Source organism: Gossypium hirsutum, chromosome A06, assembly GCF_007990345.1.
Source record: "Gossypium hirsutum isolate 1008001.06 chromosome A06, Gossypium_hirsutum_v2.1, whole genome shotgun sequence".
Lineage (NCBI taxonomy): Eukaryota > Viridiplantae > Streptophyta > Magnoliopsida > Malvales > Malvaceae > Gossypium > Gossypium hirsutum.
This window is the reverse complement of record NC_053429.1, coordinates 43965637-43976454: the sequence shown is the minus strand read 5'-3', so window position 1 is coordinate 43976454 and position 10818 is coordinate 43965637. Positions and strand designations below refer to the sequence as shown.

General features: G+C 34.7%; 1 protein-coding gene and 1 non-coding gene across 3 annotated transcripts; both read right to left on the bottom strand.

Moving 5' to 3' along the window:
• Positions 1-1591: 1591 nt before the first annotated feature.
• Positions 1592-3952, bottom strand: LOC107961734 (uncharacterized). Of its 2 annotated transcripts, none has more exons than XM_016897827.2 (2): positions 3627-3952; positions 1592-3428 (listed from the first exon to the last, which is right to left on the bottom strand). In XM_016897827.2, the coding sequence occupies exon 2, from the start codon at positions 3411-3413 to the stop codon at positions 1743-1745; it is 1671 nt and encodes a 556-aa protein (XP_016753316.1). In that variant the 5' UTR covers positions 3414-3428; positions 3627-3952; the 3' UTR covers positions 1592-1742. The 2 variants fall into 2 exon arrangements, with proteins under 2 accessions (XP_016753316.1, XP_040971693.1); XM_041115759.1 differs by having other exon boundaries at positions 1592-3499; positions 3627-3855.
• A 5312-nt stretch (positions 3953-9264) lies between these two features.
• On the bottom strand, positions 9265-9370 carry LOC121231599 (small nucleolar RNA R71). The gene has a single exon (XR_005929655.1). It is a non-coding gene; the product is annotated as a small nucleolar RNA R71 (small nucleolar RNA).
• Between the last annotated feature and the right edge of the window lie 1448 nt (positions 9371-10818).

Sequence of the window (10818 nt, the reverse complement as noted above, 5' to 3'; positions counted from 1 at the left end):
CACGTGAAAATTTGATTAAAGTAATTAACAATTATCAATATAAACCTTCTTTTTATATATAAAAGCTTTTATATAGATAGATAGATAGATATACTGAAAGAGAGACCAAAAATGAGATTTCACCATCTCTTTTATATAATGGAAAAAAAAATGTAGCATACTTGTCAGCGTAGAAGAAATGAAGCAAAATGAAGCATGATTGTAATGGTTGTAATTGGAATTAATCTAAATTATGAGTGTTTAGAACTCACAATTGAGAAACCCATGCTTGAGTCAAAACAATGTGTTGATAATGATATGAAATGTATATTGTGAAGAAGTGATTAAGATATTAATAAAGAAAGACTCCAGGTGGTAATATAGTAAGATTTTAGAATATATGGTTCTATGTGTAAGTTACTGTCGAAAACATGAAATTTGAATAAGAATAAACATGTTACTAACCAGTAAAAAAGGAAAAGGAAAATAGTCTAACGGATCTTATGCAAAATGTGTTTAACTTACTTTAGTGTTCAAGGCAAATTTAATAAAATCATTTAAGTATATAGGTAGGATTAGCACTTTAGATTGTTTTTTCTACATATAAGTTAGAGATTGAACACGAGAAGATAGTAGTTGAGTTCTGCATCAAGCAGTCAGAAGCGCAAATGTGTTCAACTCTTTTATCATGTATAAATTATGACGCCCTTTTATATCCAACTAAATAGATAGAAACCAAAATTGAGATTCGAACATTTTCCTATATAATAAAAGTTTCAATTGTCAACATATGAAAGCTTAGGGCCTTATATATAGAAGTGTACAAATATATAATTTAAAATATGTTATAAAACATTCTACATTTTATAAATTGATAATTTAATCCCTGTACTTTTATTTTAAAGATTTTAATTTTTTTACTGTTCATATTTCAAAATTAAGGTATAATTATTAACATTGTTAAATTTTTTTTGTTAAATTAACTAGTGTGATATTCTGAAAAAAAAAACTCACTTCATAGTAGTGTAACTAAAAAAAAGTACATTATAATAAACTAAAAAAAAAGTACATTATAATAAACTTGAATTTAACAAAACATGTTTAACATTGTTATCAATTAAACTAGAAACAAAAGTACATGACTAAATTATGAAGTTACAAAAAAGTATACAAGACTTGCGGCATATTTTAACCAAATATATACATAAACCCAAATAAGTCCTAACCCTTTGATTTGATCTGGCTGAAAGTGAAAAACTCTATTCAAAGGTTTATTTAGGTATAAATTAAAACTTAGAAACTTACTTAATGTTGAGAACTTATTTGGGTACAATTTAAATGTTGAGAACTTATTTGGGTACAATTTTAAATGTTGAGTACAAGATAAAAGATTAAGGGCTTATTTAGGTGTGATTCAGATAAAAGCAGTACACACAGTTTAGGGGTTTTTGTTGTTTTTGGCAAAGAGACCGACAGGGCATCAAGCAAAAACTAGCAAGACGGTGAAAGCCATGATAATGCATGAACTTCCTATGTCTTAAGAAATCTCAGTATCACATCCTATGAATATGAATTGATATATTTAAGCAGCTGAAGTAATAAAGGGATGTTGTAATGAACGACTATACTAATAATGATAATAATGAAAATCAAGGAAACACATCAAGCCTGAATTAGTCTCCACAATTACATTTTGTACCAGAATCAAGAAAGTGTAAAGACATAAAAAGGAAGAAAAGACAGAGGGGTACGTCACAACCTCGTCAGCATGTATTGATTCCATCCTTGCAATCTTTAGTTAAATTGTAAAAGGTTTCTACACGCGTCTTCGCCCGGTAAAGTACCTCAGTGTCCACAGCAACTCTCATGTATCCATCAAACTCAACTGGTTTCCCATCATTCAGCAATGTTGTCTCATTGTACCACTCGCTCTTGTTACTCCATAATTCCTTGTAGTCATCAAGCAGACGGACCTTATATTGAGACCTTAATTTATCAAAGTAATTATAGAATGGCTCGTTTGTTGCTATGTAAAGATTCCTCCAAGGCTGAATCAATACTTTGAGCTTTGTGAGAAGAGCATCAGGAGAGGTATCGGCGTCCAAGTGCGGCCAGAGTTCTATATTTTGTGCCTTTTCCCCTCGAACCACATGAACAGCATCAAAATCCCAGTCCATTTGTCCACTGATCTCAGTCACTATATTCATCAATCTCTTTGATTTCCATAAAGCATGCCATGGCCTCTGAATGTACTTAGCTGCTTGCCCCTCACATACCCTGTACGAATAGTTTTCCGGCTCTGGTGCATCAAACTGCCTCCAAATTATCGTGCTCTTATCCTTCTTAAGTTGCATAGGTGTGACTTTATAGGTTGTAACCTTCTTGACTGGCACTTTTCTTTTACGGCCCCTATTCCATTTCTTCCAACCTCTCAAGAACTCACTCTCCTCCACAACAGATGCTACCTCCTTAAGATGCTCAAAATCAAAATAAAACCGGAAATCTTTTCCCTCCTCATCCCTATTGCTTGGATTATAAGTTGCCGATAAACATACGCTCAAGTCCATCACAAATGTCCTATTCAAATACATAGCCTCCCCCAAACCACACAAGAAACTCCACAAGTAATGATTCATTCCCTTGCAGTAGTCCCCTCCCCGTGCATAATACAAATACTTCCCTTTTCTAAAGTTCATTTCCGATCCCAAAGTTGGAATAGTATCATTTATCTCTTCATCGCCTACCGGTGGTGCGAGCCTTAGATTCCCACTACTGCTTGTGGTGTTAGGTCTATTCCTAGGCCTCCGAGCATTAATTCCTGAATGCCAGCCACCAGCATGTACCACGTTATAGGTACAATTCTCTCCGATCCCGAACTTGAACCTTCTAAAATCTCTGTACTTCCTCCACGACTTCTCTTTCTTGTTCCTAAACCTCCAAGCCACATCACACTCATCCAGTTTTGACCCACTGACCGGAGTTTGATACTCCAGAAACACAATAAATTTGAAAGTTTTCAAATTGAATCTCTCCACTGTGACTAAAACGCGTGGATCTGAACAATTTACAAACTTGAGGTCCTCACAATCTGATTTCAGGTTCAAATTCAAGATTTTCTCTTCGGACTTCTCGATCACGGTTTCCGTGATGGGATTGATTGCCAAAGCAGGGGGCACTTCAGGAGCTGCCACAAGAACTACATCCTCACCAGTTTTAAGGATAGAATCGTCGTTTTTGAAAGTGGCATTCTCAGTTTGAGTGAAGAGCTTGGTTAAGGCCGGAGCTGATTCAAGCCATGGATCTGGGGGTTGGTAAGTGATAGCAATAACTGTAAATATCAACACTGAAAACACAAAAACTGAGAAGCATAGATTGCTTATCAGTTTTATCAGATTTTGTCCGATTGGTTCAGTGCTTAACTCTGATTCCTTCATGGGTTTTCTTCAATCCTAGAAAACCCAATTTAAAGAAAACCCAATTACAGAAACAAATAGATCTCCAGATAAACCAACAAAAAAATCTGATTCCTCCAAGGGTTTCGTTTATTTTTGAAAACCCAATACCAAAAACTAATCAGATCTTAATAACAGTACTGAAACGAAAATAAATAAATAAATGGAAAATGGCAAAAGACTTGGATTACTTACAAGTGAATGTTTAATGGGTCTAGCTTTCCTGGAAGGAGGAAGTAACCAGATCCAGTAGTAAAAGAAGAATTGAAGAGTTTGGGGACCGTGAAAATAAAGACCTGGGTATACCGGGACAGATTTGCAAAGAAGTGCTTTTTTCTGAAGGCTGAATTGATTACGCGACACTTACACTTAGTCGGTGCCATGTCAGAGTCATCAGATTTAGAAATCTTACTCGTTCACAACTCTTCCTACTAGAAATTAAATAATAAATAAATATAAGAAATTTTTTAAGGGTGTGGTCTATTATGAGAACTTTTTTTCGAGCGAAATTTTCTCATTTCAGTCGTTGGATCATTGGTGAAGAATATGAAAAAATGTCGTTCATTGATTATGCCACATGTGAAAACTCTTTATTTTTTAAATTGATTTAGTCGCCTACAAACTTCAGTATTTGACCTATTGGCGAATGGTGTTCGCTATATCTTGAAGGTCATGGGATTAATCTATACTTAATTTAAATGAATACGTGTTTGAGTGTGTGAGTTTGAAATTCTATTGTGTCGAAAAAAAAGATGTAGTCAATTGCATTTCTTAATCAAAACTAGAATAACTTTTAATGTTAGTAGTAGTTGACTTAATAAAAGGAGATGTTAAAGCTATGGAGTTTAATCTTTGGAGGATGCAGAGTTATTGTACAAAAAATGGGAGTCGAATGAGAGATGGTTGAATAATGTAGTGCATATTTTTCTACTAGCATTAGTTACTAATGTAGAGCATTTATACGAATGCGTTAGTCTAGGATTGATTAAAGCATAAACAGTAACATCAAAAAGAAAAAAAGTATCAGCAATCACATAAGGAGAAACGACTTCTTCTCTGGCCCGGATCACGTATGCTCTGGCAGGTGCTTGACCCTCAGACTTTGCATTCACCTCATGTGTGGTGCTGTAGCTAATTCCTACATTATTTTTGGATCCTTGTTTTCTACCTTTCTATGGGGTGGTTGAAGATTTAGTTATGTACTTAAAGCTAATTTTAATTTTTTACAGCCAATCCTTCAGAAAATGCTCTAGCGATCCACATCAGAAACAAGTTTCACTCTTTAATCGGCATTCACAAAAATGGTTTTTACCACAATGCTCACATACCAGTTTATTCGAATTGTGGACACTACTCACACTGGCGACTGATGTGGTATAGGGTCTCGGACTTCCATGTCATGATCGATCTCTCCTCGAATAACTAGAAAGAGGCGTGAACCTATTTGAAACATCCCTAAACCGTTTTGGTGGAGGAGGCAGAAATGATCTAAACATATTCTACTTGCCTAAATCCCGATATTTCATTTCAACCTGCTTCTTTGTGTTACATATATCCTCTATTTTCTGTGTTCTATCCGCCAATGTAACAAACTCCTTTTTTTCAAGAGCTCCAACAAACATCTAAATTTCTTCATTCAACTCCACTCAAAACGAGTGCACATTTTAGTTTCTATGGGAACCATCCCTCGAGCATATTTACTGAGTCTAAAAAATTCTCTTCCATACTTTGTCACTAACATCTTTCTTTGCTTTAACTCAAGAAACTCTCTTTCTTTATTTTTTTCCAAATATCGCAGACTGATATATTTCTTCTTAAATTCAATTTGGAAGAATTCTCAATCAACTCTTTCTTTCGAAACCACTACGATCAGCGTAGTGCACCGTAGATATGTTTCTTCTTTCAGTAAGGACATAACACACCTCAAATAGTCCTCTGGCAAACACATCAACTTATCAAAAACCCGCTATATATTTTCTAGCCAATATTCAGCTTTAGCTAGATCATTATCTCTTTTCCCTCAAAATTCTTCAGCCCCACATTTCTGAATTTTATCGATTGAGAGTCTATGAGCATTTATTGAGTTAAAACTTTGAGTACACAGGGGTGCTGAAGAAGGCACGGTAAGGGGTGGAGGTTGCGGAGCCATAAGGTGAGTTTGCAGAAACTCTGTATACCATTCATTAATTATTTAGAAGAATGTACCACATGTCTTATTCCCTTGTCCTTGAGCCGAAGGCGTATTTTGAACAGCTCATTGCTCAGAAGCTGCTACATTATTTTGTACTTCATCAGGTGCATCATGATTGAACTCAACAAATATCATTTATCTATATAAAAAACCAAAATCAGATCAGATCAAAAGTCATCACACTATCACTGGTTACAAGTGGCATGTATTTCTGAACTCATACACGTTACGTTTTACTCTTAGAATAAACTAAATCGTAGCTTTAATACCACTAAATGTAACACTCTTTGCCCGATCCGGTCGCCAGACCCAAGCTATAGGATGTTATCACAGATTACAAAACACACAAACACTATACGCATCCTTCAACATGCATAATACAATCATGGCAGACTGTTTTACGAAAAGATACCCGAAGAACTATTTTGTGGGTAATCCTACTTCATGTTAAGATACCCGATGAACTATTTTGCGGGTAATCCTATTGCATGTTATTCTACAGACACACACACACACACACACACACACATATCAAATATATATTGAATGTCCTGTAGAAACCTAAATTGCGGATGTCCGACGAACACCCATAATGCGAAATGTCCCATAGACATTAAAACATAACGCATACAGTTCTATGCTTTTCATAACAACCGAAATATTCTGCACCATTTATATACATGTTCAAAATCTAAATTTTTATCCATTTCAAGTATAACATCCAAAGAAACCATAATGTTCCCTTTATATCCACATGCAAGTATCACCAAAATACATGTCACTCTACTACGATGACATAAACAAAATCTACCAGTCAATGAGCGGATAGTATAAGCTTCTTGTAGATCAGATTGGTGTGTCCAAAATGATCAAAATCTACATAAAAGATAGCAATATGAAAGTAAGTACTTAAAATATTTATAGCACGTTTGGTTCACTGGAATGAAATACGACTGTAATGGAATTGAATAGGTATAACAGTAGTTTGGTTGGATAGAATGGAATGAGTATTGTAATAGTATCCATCCGTTTGGTTGAGAGGAATAAATATGTAATAGCAAAAAAAAAACCTCAAATGACGAATATGCCCTTTAACATTTAATGTATTTTCCACATTGTAAATTAAAAAATATATAGGATTTTTCCTATATAATTCGCACCTTTTTACTTAAATTTGTTGTTAAAACCAAGTAATTACTTAATAAATTAATAAAATATATGAAAATATGAAGTTGGGATATGGAAATCATTAAAATGTGATTTTATGCTTTATTATATAGTTTTCATGCAAAAAATGGCTTCTTTTATATTAATTTAAGCATATTATATTTTCAAGCTATAAAGTGGGTCATGCATGATTAAATTAAATAATAAAATATAAATTTATATTTAATAATTTATTTTAATATGTTTTATTAATAAATTGGGTTTTAATTAATTAAGTAAATTGATTAATTAAAGTGGTTAAATTACATTCTTTGGTCCTCTAAATTATCTACTATTGCTAGACAGGTCTGAGCGCTTTATGTTGATTACAAAACCATCCAAATGGAGGACCAAGTCAACCCAAAATTCAGCTGCATGTGGATGTTCATAAATCAAATTTTGGTTTAATTACACACGGTTCTTGAAAAGTTGAAGAAATCAGAGATTTGCCCAAAGATTTGCAATTGATCGAGTCATGATCCTGATGATGTTGTGGCACTTAAATCAAGAAAAAAGCAGTCACATTTCCACAAACCATGGCCGGCCACCCTTGGATGAATTTTCAAAAGATGGACACTCCTATTTTTAGCAAACTAGCTCCCTTGCCTCACCTATAAATAAGACCCCATTTCTCACTTTTCTAATCATCCCTCATCCTTTAATCATCCCTCACGCATTCATCATTCTCTCCTCTCTCAACTCTCTTAGCCTTCATGCCTATCATCATCTTTGCATAAAGATTTTCAGCAAATTAGCCTCTTAAAGAGCCCTTGGTCAGCCACCTCGGAGAGCCATCAACAAAGGACCAAAGTGAAGGAATGAATAAGCCCTCGCCAGTCAGAGTCTTGGGTGACAGCCACTTTTATTTGGGTTTAATCTTTCTTTTCTTTAACTTAATTCAAGAATGTTTGCTATGTGTTTACTGTTCTTGTTTAAAACAATGATAGCTTAATTTTATTTAAGCTAGGATGATTATTTTGGTTGAATAATATTTATTTGATTCATGCTTATAATGTTTGTGCCTCAATCGATTATGTTTTCAATTAAAATCAAGTCTTTATTTCGTTCATACAAGATTGAAATGCACCTGAATTAGCTGAGCGATCCTAACCAGACAACTGCTAATGGACACATAATTGAAATGTGCATGCTTAATTTAGATCCTAACTTGATTAAACTATACGTTACATAACAACCCTAACCAGGCTCTGTTATCTGCATAGTTTTTAGATTTGTGTGATTAAACTATTTCAAACCTAACACGTCCTTATTACCTCGAATGAATTCTAAGAAACCTTTAGTAAATAAGGATTAGTAAAGTGCGTATTTACTAAGTAAATGATTCTGAAAGGACCTAATATGGTTTCCAAATTCATGAAAGATCGAGTTGTCATGGAATGTTTTTGCGAATATTGATAAGCATGTTGATAATAATTTGAGTTTAATTAAAGTAATTATCCTAGCTTATTTATGTTATAATTGTTTCTTATTGTGTTAATTACGCTAAAATCTATTTCATTCATATAGTTGCATGTTAGGATAAATCACATCAGGGATCGTTGCATTTAGTTTAATATATTTTAATCATCACTTCTTAATTATATTATTTTTATTTATCAAATTGTTAATATAATTTTATAAATTAATTGACTTAGCACAAATACAATCCCTGTAGAGACGATAACTCGATACTTACTTATTACTTGATAACTACTATGTACACTTGCACAAACCCGAGCGTTCCAAGTTTTTGGCGCTGTTGCCGGTGATTGTCAACTATTGTCATAGTCATTTTTTGTGAAATTATTTATTTTCAATTTGGTTATTTCTAACATTACTAACTTATTCTTTTTTAATTTTGTGATTTTCTTTTCAGGTGTTTATGAGCATAGATTGGATTATCAATTTACTCCCAGTAGACCCTGAAATTAAGCGAACTTTCAGGCAAAGAAGACGTGAATGAACAACTCAAAGACAAGTCGAGATGGACTTTGGAAATCAGAATCAAGACCAAGGTAATGAAGCCAATCATGTACGAAATTCCATCCTTATTGCCGTTGATAGAGGGATTGATACATCAGACAATATGCTGTGTCGCTTTTCAATGAGTTAAATCCAGGAATTAGAAGGCCAGATATTGAGGCAACCTAATTCGAATTGAAACAAATGATGTTTCAAATGCTACAAACAGTGGGCCAATTCAGTGGTATGTCCATGGAAGATCCACATCTCCACCTTCGATTGTTTATGGATGTGAGTGATTCATTCAAGAAAGCCGCTATGACTGAAGACACACTAAGGTTGAAGTTGTTTCCGTACTCGTTGCAAGGTCAAGCACGAGCATGGCTTAATTCATTGCCACCAAGTTCCATATCTACATGGCAAGAATTAGCAGAGAGATTTTTGGTTAAGTATTTCCTGCTTCGCAAGAACGCTAAGTTGAGGAACGAGATCACAACTTTTTAACAATTGGGTGACGAGTCTTTGCTGAGGCTTGGGAGTGATTTAAGGAGTTATTTCGTGAGTGTCCTCATCATTGGATTCCTCATTGTATCTAGTTGGAGACATTCTATAATGGTCTCAATGCACATACAAGATTGATGGTAGATGTTTCTACGAATGGTGCAAATTTGTCTAAGTCTTATAATGAGACTTATAAGATCATCAAGAGGATCGCAAGTAATAATTATCAATGGCTAACAAATAGAATAGCTTCAGGAAGACGTATAGCTGGAGTTCATAAAGTGATGCTCTCACTTCATTATCAGCTCAAGTATCGTCTATTTCCTCTATGTTAAAGCAGTTTACTGCTAATAGTGCTAATAATTTTGCAGCTCAGCCACCAAGTTCATTTGAAGTAGTTTCCTATGTGTACTGTAGAGAAGGTCATTCTTTCGAGAATTGCCTATTGAATCCCGAGTCAGTGTACTATGTGGGGAACCAACATCAAAATAGGAGTGGATAAGGACCCCAGTCCAACTTCTATAATCCTTCATGGCGTAATCATCCCAACTTTTCTTAGAGTAACCAAGGAAATGGACCAAACAACAATTTTATGCAGCATATACCCAATCAATCTTAAGGGTTTAATCAGTAAGCTCCAAAACCACCTCAAGCTGAGGCATCAAATAGTTTGAAGAACTTGTTGAAAACGTACATGGAAAAGAATGACGCTTTGATCTAGAGCCAAGCAGCAACACTGAAAAATTTGGAAAACCAAATGGGTCAGTTAGCTATGGAGCTTCGTAATAGACCATAAGGAACATTGCCAAGCAATACTAAGGATCCAAAAAACTTGGGTACAGAAAATATCAAGCAGTGGCAGTGCAAAGTGGTAAAATTCTGGAACCCCGATTGATTGATGTCGAAGACGAGCCTGTTGAAAAGGAGGAAAGTTAACCAGCTGTTGAAATTCCTACACCAAAAGAATCAGAAACTGCAAAGACTGACAAGGTAAACCCTAACTTAGTGAATTCAGATACTTTAGCATCTTCTTTGGATGTAGATTTACCTACTCAAAAGAGTTGTTCGATTTAATCGAAAGTTCTATCACCTCTATATCTACAAAGATTGCACCAACACAAGCAGAAACAAGAGGTACAATTCAATAATTTTTTGGATGTTTAGAAGCAATTACACATCAATATTCCATTGGTGGAGGCTTTAGAACAAATGATAAATTACGTGAAGTTTATGAAGGATGTACTATCCAAGAAGAAACGATTGAGTGAGTATGAGACTGTTGCCTTGACAAAGGAGTGCAGTGTGTTCTTGCAGAACAAGCTGCCACTGACATTGAAGGATCCGGGAAGCTTTACAATTCCCTGTAACATTGGTTAATCTTACTGTGGTAAAGCTTTGTGTGACTCAGAAGCAAGTATCAACTTGATGCCTAAGTCTATTTTCAAGATGCTAGGAATAGAAGTAAGACCTACAACTATGACGCTCCAGCTAGCTGGTCGATCTTTAGCATACCCTAAAGGAAAGATT

What these genes read in the sequence shown, in the direction of transcription:
- LOC107961734 (XM_016897827.2), bottom strand. Translation starts at nt 3,413, where the DNA reads ATGAAGGAATCAGAGTTAAGCACTGAACCAATCGGACAAAATCTGATA.